Genomic DNA, 19463 nt, shown 5'->3' with positions numbered 1-19463 from the left:
CCCCAGTTGGTGGAATGTTGTATGTTTGCTGAATATAACCTCCACTACTGTACTGTTTCACTGCCAGAGACAAACCACTGGAAACAGTAACTACCATAAAACACATAGGAGTAACTATCCAGAGTAAACTAGAGTGGAATGATCACATTAACAAACAGTTGAGAAACCAGATGCCAGGCTGAGATTCCATAGAAAGAATCTTGAGGAAAAGTAATTCATTCACAAAAGAAGTGACTTGCAAAACTCTTGTTTGATGATTCTTGGATATTGTTCATCAATATGCGACCCCTGCCAGGTTGGATTAATGGAAGAGATAAACAAGATCCAATGAAGAGCAGTGCATTTTCTCATATCGTTTAGCTGGAATGAGAGTATTACAGAGATGCTCAACAAACTCCAGTGGCAGGCACTACAAAAGAGGCATTGTGCATCACAGAGAGTTTGCTATCAAAATCCTAGACAGTGTTTTTTGAGAATGGTCAGTCAATGTATTACTTCTCCCACATATGTCTCATGAAATGATGAAAACGAGAAAAAAAAATTGAAGCTAATATTGGTTTTAGTGACAATTGTTCCTCTCATGTGTCATTCACAAATGTGGCAAGGAAGGGTGTATTGGATAATTGTAGCACACTGCCACATACTGTAAGGTGATGCACAGGTTATAGACACATTGAAAGTCCTGGTTAGTAGTTGGTGAAGGTGTAAGCTTCAAGACAGTTGTGCCCAGTTTCAGATTTTCTCACTAAGGAGTAACTTAAAATAAAATAAAAATACATTGAGAGGTGAAAGCAGAAGGCCAGTCATGTGCTTAGGTAACCACAAGCTAGGTGACATTTGTATTATGCTTGCACGTAACTGCATCAGTAACAAATGAAATATGATGTCTGCTAATGAACACTTTCCAGTGTCACAATTGACTTTAGTTATCAAACAACACAATGCTTAACACATGCAACATATCAATAAATACAATGATTTCAAACCCAGTTAAACATTTCAGCATATGTTAACTCCACATGTTGCTTCCACTTGGAACACAGTGTTGTCTGCTAATTAATGTTGGAAATGACTTCAAAGCACTCAGCACTATTCAAGGTAATTCAACTACTCCCATGAACCACTTTGCCAAGAGTCATGTTGGAGCACACACTTAGTAAGAAAAATGGTATAAAGCGCCTGCAGATACTTTATGTTTTTGTTTTTACATAAATATTGGTATTAGCGGTGCAGAGACCAATGATGGAACAGTTCAGACGCTTTAACGTGGCCCCTCTCTGTTTGATGAAAGTTGGGTGACTTTATTCTGCTCCAGAATGTTTATGCTAGTGGCCAAACATAGCTACATAATAGTATTGTACACCACAGCAGAAAGCAGGTCCATTTAGTGATTCACCATCAAGTTTTTGTGACACTTGCAATCCATTACATGTTCATTTCTCTTATAAACTTCAAACTGGATGCTCTGGGAGGAGGGGATGGAGCTTGTCTCAGCAGCCAATGTGCCATGAGCTGATCACAAGTTGTCACACCCAACATTTTCTGCCCACAGCCAAGTTAAAAGTGTGTGATCTGTAACAGCAGTATCTGTAGTACCTAAGTTTAAGTCACAATGACATATTTCACATGAATAGCATGCAGAGGACACAAACAAAGAGATTTGCTGAATTGTAAAAATTAAGAGTCATAGACAGTCAGTTCATTTTAGTCACTTAAATACTTGATGTTCATTACCTCCCAACAGTAGTCACAATGTGTATTTATCTTCTTGGCTGGCTAGATGAAAATTGCTAAACATGGAAAGTTTATCAGAGGATGTCTGTGTGACTACAGGCTCAAAAAGTCTTTAAAATGAAGTAGATTTGTTTTTTATCCAAACAACAGTGAAGTGACATATAGCCAAGCTGCAAACACAAATTTTCTGAAAACTGTCTTGAGCAGCTAGCTCAGCAGCTCACACACAATGGAAATATCTTAGGCCTTGTAGCTACAAATAGACCAGATCTTATTGATAAAACCAGTATGGAAATGGGTATCAGTGATCATGATGTCATTATAGAAACTATGATTACGAAAATCAAGAAGGCTAGGATAGTTTTCCACCAGATAGAGCAGATAAGCAGTTGTTAGCATCTCACAGTGAATTGATATCACTTAGTTCCAGTAAGATGGATGCAGAGGGATAATGGGTAAACTTTAATCAGATTGTAAATTATGGTCTGTAGAGTTATGTGCCTAGTAAGTGGATATAGGATGGAAAAGACCCAACATAGTTCAGTAACAAAATATGGAAGATGCAGAGGAAACAGAGGCTGTCGCACACTCAGTTCAAAAGGGAACACACAAATGATGGCAAGGAAAGTTAGTAGAGATTTTTACTAGTAAAAAGATCTATGCATGAAGTATACAATGAGTACCACTGTCACACCTTAACAAAAGATCTGGTGGAGAACTTGAGAAAATTCTGGTCCTATGTAAAATCACTAAGCAAGTGCAAGGCCCCCATTCAGTTGCTCGTTGACAAGTCTGCTGTGGCAGCTGAAGACAGCAAAACAAAAGCAAATTTTTAAATTTCACTTTCAAGAAATCATTCACACAAGAGAATCATACAAACATGCCATTATTTGACCATCGGACAGACTCCCATATTGACAACATAGTAATAAGCATTTCTGACTTAGAGAAACAACTGAAAGATTTGAAAGCAAATAAGTCACCAGGTCTGGATGAAATCCCAATTCAGTTATACAAAGAGTACTCTACAGCATTGGCCCCTTACCTAACCTGCATTTTATTTTTCATTTCTTGCCCAGCACCAAGTACCAAGTGACTGACAAAAAGTGCAGATGACTCCTGTATATAAGAAGAGTAAAAGAATGGGACCGTAAAATTGCAGACCAATATCCCTAACTTCAGTTTGCTGCAGAATTCTTGAACATATTCTCAATAAGAATATAATAAACTTTCTTGAGACTGAGAAGCTTATGTCTGCAAATCAGCATGGTTTTAGAAAGGACCGCTTAAGCGAAAATCAATTTGCCATTTTCTCACATGATATACTGTAACCTATGGATGAAGGGCAACAGGCAGATTCCATATTTCTAGATATCCAGAAAGTATCTGTCACAATGCCCCATTGCAGATTGTTAACAAAGGTATAAGCATATGGAATATTTTTGCAGATATGGCTCGAAGACTTCATAAGTAATAGAACCCAGTATGTTGTCATAGGCTGCGAGTGTTCCTACTAGGGTATCATCAGGAGTGTCCCAGGAAAGTGTGATAGGACCTTTGTTGTTCTCTGTATACATAAATGACTTGGCAGTCAGAGTGGGCAGCAATCTGGGCTGTTCAGTGAAGATGCTGTGGTGCACAGTAAGATGTCGAAGTTAAGTGACTGTAGGGAGATACAAGACAACTTAGACAAAATTTCCAGTTGATGTGATGAATAGCAACTAGCTCTAAATGTGGGAAAATGTAAGTTAATGCAGATGAATGGGAAGAACAAAACTGTAATGTTCATATACAGTATTAATGGTGTGCTGCTTGACACAATCAAATCATTTAAATATCTGGGCGTAACATTGCAAAGCGATATGAAATGGAACGAGCATGTGAGTAGTAAGGCAAATGGTTGACTTTGGTTTATTGGGATGATTTTAGGAAAGAGTGGCTAACCTGTAAGGGAGACCACATATAGGACTCTGGTGTGACTTATTCTTGAGTACTTCTTGAATGTTTGGGATCCATACTAGTTGGATTGAGAGATGACATATAATCAGTTCAGAAACAGACTGCTAGATTTGTTATTGGCAGGTTTGAACAACATGTAAGTGTTATGGAGATGCTTTGGGAACTCAAATGGTAATCCCTGAATGGTGATGTTCTTGGCAAGAAACACTATTGAAAAATGTAGATAATTGGCATTTGTAGCTGACTGTGAAATGATTCTACTGTTGCCAATATACCTTGTGTGTAAGAACCATGAAGATAAGATACGACAAATTAGGGCTCATACAGAGGTGTATAGATAGTAATTTTTCCCTTGCTCTATTTGCGAGTGGAACAGGAAGGGAAATGACCAGTGGTGGTACATGCTGCCCTCTGCCATGCACCTATGGTGGCTTCCAGAATAGATGTAGATGTAGAACACTTCATAACACTTAAGTCTATATTTGATGTTAACAAATTTCCCTTCTTTAGAAACACTTTCCTTGTCATTGCCAGTCTGCATTCTATATCTCCTCTATTTCAGCCATCATCTGTTACTTTGCTGCCTAAATAGCAAAACCCATCTACTACTAAAAGTGTCTCATTTCCTAATCTGATTCCCTCAACATCACCTGATTTAATTCAACTCTATTCCATTATCAGGTTACCTTCCATTAGGAAAGTTGGTGCACTCAGTGACTGAAATTATTCATAAATTATAGAGTGCAGTAATCAGTTGTCCCTACTGTATTCAGTCGTATTCAAAGAACTGTGACTGACTCCCAAACAACAGGGAACTGGCATGAATCGAGATTAGAAAATAGTGCATTGATAATGGCTAAGCACTGGGCAAAAAATGGATTTGAAAAAAAAAAAAAAAAAAATGGACGACTCATTGCTACACTCTATAATTTATAGATATTCCATCATCCTTGTTTTGCTTTTTTATTTTCATCTTACATCCTCTTTTCAAGACAATGTCTATTCCATTGAACTGCTCTTTGCTCTCTCTGGCAGCAGTGTCATCGGCAAATCTCAAAGTTTCTGTTTGTTCTCCCTGAACTATAATTCCTTCTCCAATTTTTTCTTTGGTTTCCTTGCTCAGTGTATAGATTGAATAGCAGTGGGGATATGATAAACACTGTCTCACTCCCTTCTCAACCACAGCTTACTTTTCATGCCCCTTGACTCTTATAACTGCTGTCTGATTTCTGCACAAGTTGTAATAACCTTTTGCTCCCTGCATTTTACCCATGATACCTTCAGAATTTGAAAGAGAGTATTCCAGTCAACATTGTCAGAAACTATCTCTACAAGTGCTATAAATTCATGTTTGCCTATCCTCAACCTCTCTTCTAAGATAAGTCATTGGGTCAGTACTGCCTCATGTCTTCCTATGTTTCTCTGGAATCCAAACTAATCTTCCCCAAGGTCAGTTTCTACCAGTCTCCATTCTTTTGTAAAGAATTTGTGTCAGTATTTTGTAACAGTGACTTATTAATCTGATAGTTTGGTAATTTTCACACATTTCAATACCTGCTTTATTTGGAATTGGAATTATTACATTCTTCTTGACACCTGATGGTATTTCACCTGTGTCATACATCTTGCACACCAGGTGGAAGAGTTTAGTCATGACTGGCTCTCCCAAGGCTATCAGTAGTTGTGATGGAATGCCATCTACTCACGGGGCCTTCTTTCGAATTATGTGTTTCAGTGCTCTGTCACATTCTTTTCACGGTATCATATCTTGCATATCATCTTCATCTATGTTCCCTTCCATTTCTATAATATTGTCTTCATTTCCCTTGCATAGACACTCTATATAATCCTTGCTTCTAAATCCTAACATTTGCCCTCTAGCCATTCCTGCTCATCCAATGTGCTCTTCCTGTCAATCTCAATTTTTAGATGTTCGTATTCCATTTTGCCAGCTGCATGTGCTGAATTTTTATGTTTTCTCCTTTCATAAATTAAATTCAATAATTCAATATATCTTGTGTTATCCAAAGATTTCCACTAGGCCTTGTCATTCAAGATTGATTGGTTGATTTTGGGGGGGGGGGGGGGGGGGGGGGGGGTACCAAACAACAAGGTCATCAATCCCATTATATTATGGATGGAAGTTGGCTGTGCCCTTTCACAGGAAGCATTCCATCCTCCCAAGTGCGAGTCCAGTGTGCTAACCACTGCGCCACCTCAGTTTGTCATATTACCTGTTTATCCTATACTGCCTTCATCATTTCATCTCTAAAAGCAACCCATTCATCGCCTACTATATTCCTTTCCCCTCTTTTAGTCAATATTGCCTAAAGCTCCCCTGAAACTCTCAACAACCTTCATCTTTAATAAGTAATTCAACTTCTAATTTGTATTTCTGATGTTATGATTGTTTACCCATTGCAGTGCTAATGCGATGGTTTCTCTATCTCAGGATGATCAGTTGTGATGTAAACTGGGAGCAAAATGAATTATTCATTTTAGAAGGTCTTTGGGTTTTCAGCATGGCTTTCTTTCCATAGTGTCTCATTTATGATTAAGGAATATGAAATGAGTAGATTATTCGGGACTGAAATCTGTCTTTTGTGTATAATTTTTTCCCAGCTAAGCTATGTAAGATTTTTCTCTGTAACAAACTGATGATTTAAGTTAATGTTTGAAAAAAATTACTCATAAAAAAGAAAAATATTAATTGAATTCAAATCACACTTGAGCATTCAACCTTAATATGACACAAGGACTTAGTTGAATACACATTCCACTCAGTAGGAAATTCATTTACAGACAGATTTGCATATAAGTATATTTCAAAAATTAACTTTGTGTTCTGTAAAGTGGAAACACTGTGTTTCTGTATATGAGATAATTGACTTAAGACAATCTAATATAAGTTTGTTAAAAACAAAGATTCCAAGACTTACCAAGCGGGAAAGCGCCGGCAGACAGGCACATGAACAAAACACACAAACACACACACAGAATTACGAGCTTTCGCAACTGCCAGTTGCGAAAGCTCGTAATTCTGTGTGTGTGTTTGTGTGTTTTGTTCATGTGCCTGTCTGCCGGCGCTTTCCCGCTTGGTAAGTCTTGGAATCTTTGTTTTTAATATATTTTTCCCATGTGGAAGTTTCTTTCTGTTTTATTTACATCATCATTAATATAAGTTTGTATAGACATGAAAAGTGAAAATTTCCTTGTGGAAAATTAATAAACTAAATGTTTTCTGAGATAAATTAATGCAATATTTTTACCATAATCCCTATAAACTGAATAAAGCTTTATGTGAATAACTGTTGATCCTTGTCCTTAGTACAATATCTCAAGTAATCTGCCAGCTTTTGTAAACAATTTATGTGTTAAAAACATGATCCTAATACACTATTATTTTGGATGTGTGTGAAGTGATATGGTCAAGACCTTAGTTTCATGTTTATGTAAAATATATTCTTTTCACTAATATCCATCATGTGCAACATTTTTACAGGGTACTGTTGTCAACAGAATTGTAGGAAATTTGTCTGAATACTATAGAAACTCTATACCAAGTATTGATTGGAGTAGTACTGCAGATCATAGCTTATGGCCAGAGGAACAGCTTGGGATTCGTATGACTGTGAGGTAAAATTCTTTTTTAAAAAATTAGCACTATTAATTTAGCATGACTTATATTCTGACATCACTTCTTAAATTATTTGTATGGCCAGGAGTAAATATGTAAGATGACAGTGAATGAGTGATGTGCGTTAATTTGGCTCACAAGATCATCTTATTTTGGAGGTATTATTAAGCAACTAGGCTGTTATATATATTACAAGAATTGTATGGAGAGTGCCTAGCGACACATTAGTATTTGATTTTGAAAATCTGTGACTTGGAACTGCATTAAAAATAGACAATTGTCGAGCAACGTGCAGCAGCATCACCCATGGCCAGTCTGGAGTCGAGCCGCCACTAGGAGCTGCAGCGACATAACCCGGCATCCCTGACATTGCCATGCTCGTGAAAGCTGAGGTGAGTGCAGCATGCCAGTCACAAGGTGCACTTGGACTCAGCGTGCAGACCATCACTGATGTTGTCACTGCAGCAGTGACGATCAAGATACAGGAGATTCTAGAGATGAATGTGACTGAGATCCATGCTCTAAACAACTTTAAAAGAAACAGAGGATAGGACATGATTGCTTGAATGATTGAGAAATTGGGCAAATTTGAACAATATCAGAGATGTAATAATCTCAACAACAGAGAGGACGCCAATGAACTAGTGATTGATCTTACCTAAGAGAAGCTAGGCCTGCAGGTGACACTGAGTGACATAGACAGAAGTCACAGAGTGGGGTGCCGGGACCATCAAAACCCAGACACATATTAGTGAAGTTTGTGTCTTACAGTGAAAGATCTGAAATATTCAGAGTGAAGAAGAAACTTACAAAGTCAGGTCTGATAATACACAAGGATCTCACCTGAAAGACTAAAGGTTCTGAACAGTGTGATCAAGACTTGGGCTACAAAATGTGTTGTGAACAAAAGGTGGCAGGATAATGGTGAAGACTGAAAACGGGAAAAGATCAGTGTATGATGCAGATGAACCCAAATGCCTGTGCTTTAGAAGCTAAAACATCTCAACTCTTACTACCTCTAGTTCATGTGTTTATCTTTGTGTCTTTATTTTGTAGAGAAACAATTAGATTTTGTAATCTTTTCTTAAAACAGGTTCCTGATATAATAATTTTGTTTGTTTTATGTTTACTTTTAATACCAATTACAGATTTTCTCTTCAATTCTCATACTTCCAATATCAATATAGTGTATTCTTTCACTATTATTTCACTATTCCCACAGGGCCCCAATTCAGACAGTTAATGTACTTTCTTATTTCCATTTTCATATAGGAATGTATTATAGTATTACTGTTCTTACTCATAACTGGAACTATTAATGACACACTGTGTTTTTGTTCCTTTTATCTAGCTTTCAATGCTGTTCCACATAGGTTATTCTAATTCTGTTTAGTGAGTTTCTTCTTTTGTTTCCAGTTGGCTGTTCAGCAACCAATGTAACACCAGCTGGCCGCAGTGACAATATCTCCTTACTCCTGCAGTTACCTGCCACTTTTCACATCCAGGAATCCTGCTCCTTTACCTCATCTACATCAGAGCATTCCATTACACATTGTTCCCCATCTTTACTGGCCCAGAGTCACTGTCTCCAACCAGTGGAATCTTCTCCAGCTTTGCACTCGAATGTACTAAGCTTCACATTGCATGCACAAATGTCCAGTCTCACCAGCTCATCTCAACAAGTTACAGCATACATTTCAAGAAATGGGCAACCATGTAATTCGAGGGTGGTTTGAAAAGTTCTCAGAATGGAATAGAAAAAAAGTACTTATATCACTGAAACTTTTTTTATTTCTGAAATGTAGTCTCCTTGTAGAGTAATGCACTTGGTCCAACAATTTTCCAGTGCCTTGATCTCATCTCGAAAATGAGTTTCCTCCAGGCCTGCAAAATAGTTGTCAATTGCGACTATCAATTCTTCATTTGAAGTGAACCTTCGGCCACCAAGAAAAATTTTCAGTTTTGGAAAGAAATGGAAGTATGACAAAGCCATACCAGGTGAATAAGGCAGGTGTGGCAACAATTCATACCTTAGTTCCTGTAATGGTGATGGCACATGTGTGTGGGCACGCATTGTCTTGATGGAAGATGAATTTCTTCCTTGCTAAACCTGGAATTTTTCATGTATCTTTTGTTGCAACTTGTCCAGGAGGTTAGCATAGTATTCTCCAGAAATTATTTGCACACTGGGGAGATAATCTACAAACAGAACCTCCTTCGCATCCCAGAACACTAATGCCATGACCTTTCCCACCAAAGGAATTGTCTTTGGTTTCTTTGGTGGTGGAGAATCAGCATGTGTCCATTACTTTGACTGTTGTTTTGTCTCTGGGGTATAGAAGTGCACCCAATTTTCATCTGTTGTGACAAACCGGTGCAAAAAATTTTGTTCGTTTCTCCTAAAACAGGCCAAACATTGTTCCGATATGTCCATTCTCATGCGTTTTTGATCCAGCTGCAAGAGTCGCAGCATCCATCTTGCAGATATTTTTTTTTCATTTCTAATTCTTCAGTTAAAATGTGATATACCACTTCAGTTGACATCTTGCAAGTGTGAGCAATTTCGTGCACTTTCAATTGGCAATCCTCCATGACCATTTGTGCACTTTTGCAATGATTTCTGAAGCAGTAACACATCTTGGCCAACCACTGTGCAGATCATCATCTAAGCCCTGCTGACCAAATTTAAATTCATTTGTTCACTTGACAACAGTTGAATATGAAGGAGGAGAGTCCCCCTGTGTATTCTGGAAATCGGCATGTATGTTTTTTGCTTTTATCCTTTTCTTTGCAAAGTACATAATAGTATTACTGCTGGAATCTCAATTTTTTCCATCTTCACAAATCACTATGCAGGAACAACAGAGCCACATCACCACCACAGCTCTCTTCCGAGAGCACTGACATGGCACATGTTTACAGGCAACAGTCCAATGAATATTACGTGAACAACATGTTGCACTTGCACTGACCTCTTGTGGCGAGTCCGAGAACTTTCCAAACCACCCTCATATTCCTTTCAGAGACCCTGGTTCCAATCAAGTATTCCCACAAGTTCAGTAAATCTAGACAGCTGTATATTTCTAAGACACAACAAATGTGACTGACAAAGGAGTGGAGAGGGGGCACATGTATGCTCTGATTTATCATCTACTGTACTACATACATCCAATGAGGATAAAAAAGTGGAATATTTGTTCCTAGAGATTGAATCCCTTAACTGCAAGTGCCTGATACGTGTACTCTACAGTCCTCCTACAGTAAGGTGGTTTGCCTGCTTTGAAACTGCTCTTTCAAGACTTGATTCAACATACAAATATATTATTACAGTTGGTGGCACTGCCATAAATAAATTTTCTGTACAGTAGTCCATCCAGGGTGAAATTTAAGTAGATGCTTTCTTCTTCAAATATGTCACTACTTCAGCTTGCTGTACCCATCATATGAACAGTAGTCACACAATCACAGATATATGTGTGATGAAATCCCCAGACAGAATTGTTTGTATCTCTGAAATACCTGCGCCTGTCATGTTCACCCATGACTTAATTTTCATGATGTACTCACAAGAAAGTGCTAGAAAGATACTGCTGCTGACTACATACTGAGACTTCAAATGAATTATTTCATCTGAACTTGCAACTGAGGCACAACAGGTAGTGTGGTTGTTCTCTGCTCCATTCTCTGACATAAGCCATAAACTTCATCGGTTTACTAATAAACTTACTCAGATGCATGACAGTTACGTCCTCCTTAGCACCAGAAAAGTAAGATAGAAACATGCGTCTTGGCTAACTGAATAACTCCATTGGTTGGTTTGTGGGGGTTGAAGGGACCAGACTACAACTGAATAACTAAAATGGCTAATGAACCTCAGAGATACTGCACATAAGACATGGAGTATAAGCTACACTCCCCTCCAGAAAATCCTATTACTTAGAAGCGTAAATGGAGCAGAGTTGGTCAAACTGTGCGAAACACAAAACTCAGACGTGCTCATACTTTAATGTCAGCTGTCCTCCAGAAAGTCTCGGTATAGGAAAAGCAAAAGCTGCAGCTGATCCTATTGGTTCAGCTGATGAACTGAACTGATACTTTACGTTACCTAAACCACAACTGAACACAAATGACACAGAGATTCATTGATTTCTTCATGGGGGTACAGGACCATATCCACAAAAAATTCTATCTAAAGCATGTTACTTGCAATAACTTCGTAAAAGTCATCTTGCATATCAGATCAGCATCTACTGGACACGATGGCATCACAGTCTTAATGATGAAACATGTGACTGACCACAATAACAGATGTCTTCAATGCTCATTAAAAACAAGTGCTTTTCCTGGACCTGGAAACTGGAACTAGTTAAGCCATTACCTAAAAAGGGTGTTGCCATAGCACCCTCTGACTAACTACCTGTTGGCATTCTTCCTGGACTGTCCAGGGCTTTGAAATATGTAGCCCATAACCAGCTAGCCAACTACCTAACTACAAACAATCTCCTAGATGAATAACAATCAGGCTTCCACAAACATCACAGCATATCTGCCTTAATAAAGGTGACAGATCACCTGAAGCTCACCATGGGTGCACAGAAGATGATTATTATGTGCTTCTCAGACTTCAGTAAAGACTTTGACACTGTCAACTAGGACATTTTACTTGCCAAACTTAAGCATCCCAAATTTCTCACCAACTTCAGTGCAATGGTTTCACTCATACCTGATGTCTCACTGATCTGGCACCATAAAGTCACAGTGGAGGCAGATGGTATCATGGGTCTCCCATGATTTTATATTAGGTCTTATTCTCTTTCCATTGTACATAAATGATGTGCCGTTAGTTTTGCCCTAATGTAGATACTATATGTACACTGATGACTTCTAGTTGTAAATAAGTGCAAAATCAATAAACCATTTAGGCACCTACCAAGAATCTCAATACTGACCTATGTGCACTATCAAAATGGACACAGGATATAGGATTAAAGCTCAGCGCATCCAAAACCCATGCAGCACTGATCATTCTAGGTTCATTAGCCCAAAATATTGTGAATCTCTACTATCTCTAACCCTAAATGGGACAAATATCGACTTCTCTCCTTCAACTAAGAGTTTGTGAGTAATAATAGCTAAAAATCTATATTGAACTGAGCATGTAACTGCAGTGGGAAAGAAGGGATCAGCATCTGTCTGTACCCTATGAAAATATAAAAAGGTCTTCCCCTTTTGACCTGAAAAAGGACGTTGTACAAACACTTCTATTCCTAATTATTGGTTACAGTGATGTTATCCTGGAAGGCTGTTCTCAGGAAAACTGATGGCACCAGGAGCTGGTTGGTACTGCCTGCGTTCATTATATTTCTGATGTTCCACTCTTTCACCATATTTCATCATTATGTTCATAGCTCTTCTGGTAGACAAATGCAGAGATTTCCATACCCTCTGTCTTTACTGTCTTATCAATTAACACTGTACCCCATTTCTATCCTCATCCTTAATGCTCTTATCTGAACAACATGGCAGAAACACTGCTCCCATCAGAGCAAAATTCTTTCTGCCCCACTTCATTGTTCAGCCACTTTCTTGAAGTCTTTCTCATGAGCAGGAAACCAACTCTTGTACAACTTCTCACATTATATTAGAGAACTGAGTAACATCTTCAGCTTCAGAAAACACCTAATGACACATCTGCTAAAGCAGCAATAAGGATTACTGTTTACCTGTACGTACTCATTGATAGCCCTGCGCCTGCTATACGGACGTTTGAGTCACAGCTCCCGTACAAGATAAGTAATTTTAGTAGTAATAAACTGTTTCTAACACTTTAAACTAATTTATTACATTAATTAGTGCTCTTCAAGCGTACCATTAAAAGTTTTTGTCTTACTCGCATATTTTCACAGTAATCAAGCAAAGTTCGTTTTGTTTACATATCGCGGCAAGGCCGAACTTTTGAGCTTTCAGATTAAACTTCATACCGCAATTTTAAGTGCATTTACTGATAGTTTAGTGTGCCAAATACGTTTGCTGCCTCTTTATATCTGTAGAGTATTGTCATCTCTTAAGTAATTTCCAGTAAGAAACTTCTGAACCATTGTTTACATTGTCGCGAGTAGGCCTAATTTTTTGTACACGTATTTTCATTTTTTTCCGGTAACTGAATTGTCTTTCTGTCACTAAAATCGATTTGTACCATGAGTGTAAAGTGCCTGACATGCCGTAGAATCGTTAGCTCCGGGGTCTGGTGTGATGGATGTAGTAACTTTTTTCATTGGGGAGATTGTAGTGGCGTGGGAATTGGGAAAATGAGCAAGACTCATCAGTGGTTCTGTAGGCTATGCAGTAGAGATAGAAAGATTGTGGAACAGGAGGGGGAAATTGCTGCCCTTCAGGCTGAGTTAGGTAAGGCTAGACGAGAACTGTGCAGGTTAAGGGGGGAGAAGGGTAAACAAGCGTGGGAAGTGGCAACAGGCATAAGGAACAGGCCAAGAAATTCTTCTGACAGCTTTGTTATTAATGTACAAAATAGGTTTGACCTGTTGCCTCAGTTGGAAACTGATGAGCCTCTCACAGAAGTAGATGTAGACAGGGCTCAACGAGCTTTCAGCAGCAAATTGAATAAGAAGGTAGGGAAGTGTGCGAAGAGAAAGAAAGTCTTGTTGCTAGGTAGTTCGCATGCTAGGGGTGTGGGCCAACTTCTGCAGGATGAATTAGGGTCAGAATACCAAGTCACAAGTTTTTTCAAACCTAGTGCTGGACTGAGGCAGGTTACAGAGGATTTAGGTTCACTATGTAGAGGCTTTACTAAGGAAGATACCGTGGTTATTGTGGGTGGGCTGGGCAACAGTATTGACAGAGATCCGGGGTACAGCATAGAGTGTGACCTGGCAAATATTGCATCGGCATCGAGTCATACCAGTATTGGGTTTGTGTTGGTTCTGGAGCTCCACGACCGGCCTTATTTGAGCTCTTCTGTCAGGAGAGTTAATTTGGAGTTGGAACGGCTACTTGGATCTGATGCGGGGTCACACATTGGTGTGGTTCCTGCTGATTCACTCTGTAGGTGGGACTATACTAGACATGGCCTACACCTCAACAAGAAGGGGAAGGGTAAACTGGCTGGGCTGATAGCAGGAAATTTAAAGGGGGGAGGAACTACATCTCATGGTGGCAACTCTTTTTAGTGTAAGATCAGTGTCCAGTGGGAAACTCAGCCAGGCAAGTACTAAAGATGTTAAAAAAAGTTCAAGATACTCACAAAAGTAAAATGAAAAATGTTAGTATATTTCATCAAAATATTGGGGGATTGAAGAATAAAATTGATGAGCTTCTGCTTTGTTTAGAAGATATAGAAACGGAGAATGTAATAGATGTACTATGCCTGTCTGAGCATCACATTGTCACTGATATGCAAAAGGTTAGCATCAATGGGTACAAATTAGCTACACATGTAAGTAGAGATAATATGATGAGAGGAGGAGTTGCCATACATGTCAAAAGCTTCCACAGTGCAAAACATTTAGAAACTAAAAAAATTTTGTGTAGAGCAACATATGGAAGCATGTGCCACTGAACTAAAACTAAATGATGGCACTTTCATAATTGTAACAGTGTATAGGTCCCCCTCAGGGAATTTCCAGCTATTTCTAGATAACTTGGATGCTTTGTTGTGCTATCTGTCAGACAGGGGGAAGCAAATTATCATTTGTGGGGATTTCAATGTTGATTCCCTGAAAGAGTGTGATAGGAAGAATGACCTTGTAGTATTAATCAGTTCTTTCAATTTGAGCTCCGTCATTGATTTTCCTACTCGGATAACAAAGAATAGCAGGACATTGATAGATAACTTTTTTATATACCAAGATAAGTTTAAGGACATAAATGCTTATCCTGTTGAGAATGGTCTTTCAGATCATGGTGCACAGCTAGTTACAGTACATGGCATATCTCCATGCAGTATATCAAATCCGAATTTCAAAGCAGTGCGTTCAATTAACAATGTAAATACTTTAGGGAAAGACTAAAGGAGCTAGACTGGGATGAAGTGTATATGGAACCTGATGCAAACTTGAAATATGACTTATTTCACGATACATTTTTAAGGGTATTTGAAAATTGTTTTCCCAAGAAAACAGTGAAACATAATTCCAAGAAAACACATAAAAAAACCTTGGCTAAGTAAAGGAATAAGAATATCTTGCAACCGTAAAAGAGAACTGTATCTAACAGCAAGAGGGAGTACTGACCCCAAAATTGTTCAATATTATAAAAACTATTGTGCAGTACTAAGAAAAGTTATTAAAAAGTCCAGAAGCATGTGTATCATCTCTGAGATCAGTAACTCTGATAATAAAATTAAAGCAATTTGGAATATTATTGAAAGGGAAACAGGGCAACCAAGAGCACAGGAAGACTTTAGTGCCATAAAACTGAATGACAAGTGTACTAACAAACAATCTGAAATTGGAAATATTTTCAATAATAATTTTTTAAATGTTGTGGAGAAAGTAGGATCTAGATCTTCACTAGAAGAGGCAAGGCTTCTAATAGAAGAGGCCATACCTGTGCAGTTTGAAACAACTGTATTTCCACGAACCTCTCCCTCTGAAATCAGTAAAATAATAAACTCACTGAAAAGTAAAAGCTCTTACGAAATTGATGGCATTTCCAGCAAGATACTTAAAGCTTGTTCCCCACAGATAAGTAGGATTCTCAGCCACGTATGTAATACCTCTTTGGAGCAGGGTGTTTTCCCCGATAGACTGAAATATGCCATTGTAAAACCATTGCATAAAAAGGGGCTTACGTCGGATGTCAATAACTATCGCCCAATCTCTCTTCTCACAGCTCTATCAAAAATTTTTGAGAAAGTAATGTATTCAAGAGTAGCCTCCCATATATGTAAAAATAAAGTACTAACAAAATGTCAGTTTGGTTTTCAGAAAGGCTTTTCAACAGAAAATGCTATATACGCTTTCACTGATCAAATATTAAATGCTCTGAATAACCGGACATCACCCATTGGTATTTTTTGTGATCTCTCAAAGGCCTTTGACTGTGTAAATCATGGAATTCTTTTAGATAAGCTAAATCATTATGGTTTGAGGGGGGCAGTGCACAAATGGTTTAATTCATACTTAACTGGAAGAATGCAGAAAGTTGAAATAAGTGGTTCATGTAATGTTAATACAACAGCTGATTCCTCAAACTGGGGGGGCTATCAAGCACGGGGTCCCACAGGGTTCGGTCTTAGGTCCTTTACTGTTCTTGATATACATTAATGACTTACCATTCCATATTGATGAAGATGCAAAGTTAGTTCTTTTTGCTGATGATACAAGTATAGTAATAACATCCAAAAACCAAGAACTAAGTGATGTAATTGTAAATGATGTTTTTCACAAAATTATTAAGTGGTTCTCAGCAAACGGACTCTCTTTAAATTTTGATAAAACACAGTATATACAGTTCCGTACAGTAAATGGCACAACTCCAGTAATAAATATAGACTTTGAACAGAAGTCTGTAGCTAAGGTGGAATTTTCAAAATTTTTAGGTGTGTCCATTGATGAGAGCTTAAACTGGAAGCAACACATTGACGGTCTACTGAAACGTCTGAGTTCGGCTACGTATGCTATTACGGTTATTGCAAAGTTTGGTGATAAGAATCTCAGTAAATTAGCTTATTATGCCTACTTTCATTCACTGCTTTCGTATGGTATCATATTCTGGGGTAATTCATCGTTGAGTAGAAAAGTATTCATTGCTCAAAAACGTGTAATCAGAATAATTGCTGGAGCCCACCCACGGTCATCTTGCAGACATCTATTTAAGGATCTAGGGATCCTCACAGCAACCTCACAGTATATATATTCACTTATGAAATTTGTTGTTAATAATCCAGCCCAGTTCAAAAGTAATAGCAGTGTGCATAGCTATAACACCAGGAGAAGGGATGATCTTCACTATGCAGGGTTAAATCTGACTTTGGCACAGAAGGGGGTAAATTATGCTGCCACAAAAGTCTTTGGTCACCTACCAAACAGCATCAAAAGCCTGACAGATAGTCAACCAACATTTAAAAATAAATTAAAAGAATTTCTAGATGACAACTCCTTCTACTCATTGGCTGAATTTTTAGATATAAATTAAGGGAGGGAAAAAAAACTAACTTAAGCATTAGTGTCGTGCAATATTTTGTGTAATGTAATATCTTGTACAGACATCTTTCATTAACCTGACATGTTCCACATCATTACTAAGAGTTGTATTCATGATCTATGGAACAAGTATTAATCTAATCTAATCTCTAATCTAATCTACTCTTGTACATCGTTCTTTCCAACCTAATCTTCCTCATTTCCCAGTATTCTGAGCAAATGCAGTAATCTTAAATTTTCTTTACCCCAGAACCCACTATATCAGAAAGCATCTATTTTGTACACCTATAAATTATTCTTGTATCTGCTACTATCATTATCATGATTATTATTATTATTATTGTTATTTCTTTCCTTTCTCAGACGCTATGTCTGGTTTAAAATGGAAAGTGACGCGGACCTTGATCAAGCATGACTTCCTTTTAACTGTATGGTGTATGTTACATTGCATTCAGGAACTTTTGGGTAATTGAACATGTATCAATGATTACAGATTTATGTAGTTGTATGTATACGTTTGGATGTAGCTGTATTGCGTTGATGTACTGGTGGATATTATGTGGTATGACTCCTGTAGTCTATAGTATAATTAGTATAATGTCAACTTTATCCTGATGCCACATCTCCTTGACTTCCTCAGCCAGTTGGATGTATTTTTCAATTTTTTCTCCTGTTTTCTTTTGTATATTTGTTGTATTGGGTATGGATATTTCGATTAGTTGTTTTAATTTCTTCTTTTTATTGGTGAGTATGATGTCAAGTTTGTTATGTGGTGGTGTTTTATCTGATATAATGGTTCTGTTCCAGTATAATTTGTATTCATCATTCTCCAGTACATTTTGTGGTGCATACTTGTATGTGGGAACGTGTTGTATTATTAGTTTATGTTGTATGGCAAGTTGTTGATGTATTATTTTTGCTACATTGTTATGTCTTCTGGGGTATTCTGTATTTGCTAGTATTGTACATCCGCTTGTGATGTGATCTACTGTTTCTATTTGTTGTTTGCAAAGTCTGCATTTATCTGTTGTGGTATTGGGATCTTTAATAATATGCTTGCTGTAATATCTGGTGTTTATTGTTTGATCCTGTATTGCAATCATCCTTTTCTTAGCCATGTGTTGGATGCATCTTGATCGATGTGTGGCTGTGTTAGATGATATGAGTGCTTTCCATGTAGTGTTTTCTTTTTCCAATTTACTTTCTTTGTATCTGTTGATGTTATATGATCTAAAGGGTTGTAGAAGTGGTTATGAAATTGCAATGGTGTAGCCAATTTATTTATATGAGTGATTGCTTTGTGTATTTTGCTACTTTCTGCTCATTCTATAAAGAATTTTCTTAAATTGTCTACCTGTCCATAATGTAGGACTTACCAAGCGGGAAAGCGCCGGCAGACAGGCACATGAACAAAACACACAAACACACACACAGAATTACAAGCTTTCGCAACTGGCAGTTGCTTCGTCAGGAAGGAAGGAAGGAGAGGGAAAAATGAAAGGGTGTGGGTTTTAAGGGAGAGGGTAAGGAGTCATTCCAATCCCGGGAGCGGAAAGACTTCCCTTAGGGGAAAAAAAGGACAGGTGTACACTCGCACACACACACACACACATATCCATCCGCACATACACAGACACAAGCAGACATATTTAAAGGCAAAGAGTTAAGGGCAGAGATGTCAGTCGAGGCGGAAGTACAGAGGCAAAGAAGTTGTTGAAAGACAGGTGAGGTATGAGCGGCGGCAACTTGAAATTAGCGGAGGTTGAGGCCTGGCGGATATCGAGAAGAGAGGATATACTGAAGGGCGAGTTCCCATCTCCGGAGTTCGGATAGGTTGGTGTTGGTGGGAAGTATCCAGATAACTCGGACGGTGTAACACTGTGCCAAGATGTGCTGGCCCTTCCCTACAGCCTAGGCCTTCGTGGCAAACGAATCTGCTCCAGTCCTGAATCCCTCGACCATTACACCAA

General features: G+C 38.2%; 1 protein-coding gene across 1 annotated transcript in view; it reads left to right on the top strand.

Annotated features, from left to right (window-relative positions):
• LOC126281776 (protein broad-minded-like) overlaps positions 1 to 19463 on the top strand; it is a 237746-nt gene that overhangs the window by 183588 nt on the left and 34695 nt on the right. Inside the window, exon 5 of the mRNA XM_049980981.1 lies at positions 7196 to 7329. Coding sequence (XP_049836938.1) covers positions 7196 to 7329 — 134 coding nt within the window. The remainder of the gene's footprint in view (positions 1 to 7195; positions 7330 to 19463) is intronic.

This window comes from Schistocerca gregaria, chromosome 7 (genome assembly GCF_023897955.1).
Source record: "Schistocerca gregaria isolate iqSchGreg1 chromosome 7, iqSchGreg1.2, whole genome shotgun sequence".
Classification (NCBI taxonomy): Eukaryota; Metazoa; Arthropoda; class Insecta; order Orthoptera; family Acrididae; genus Schistocerca; species Schistocerca gregaria.
This window is presented reverse-complemented; position numbering and strand designations above follow the sequence as displayed.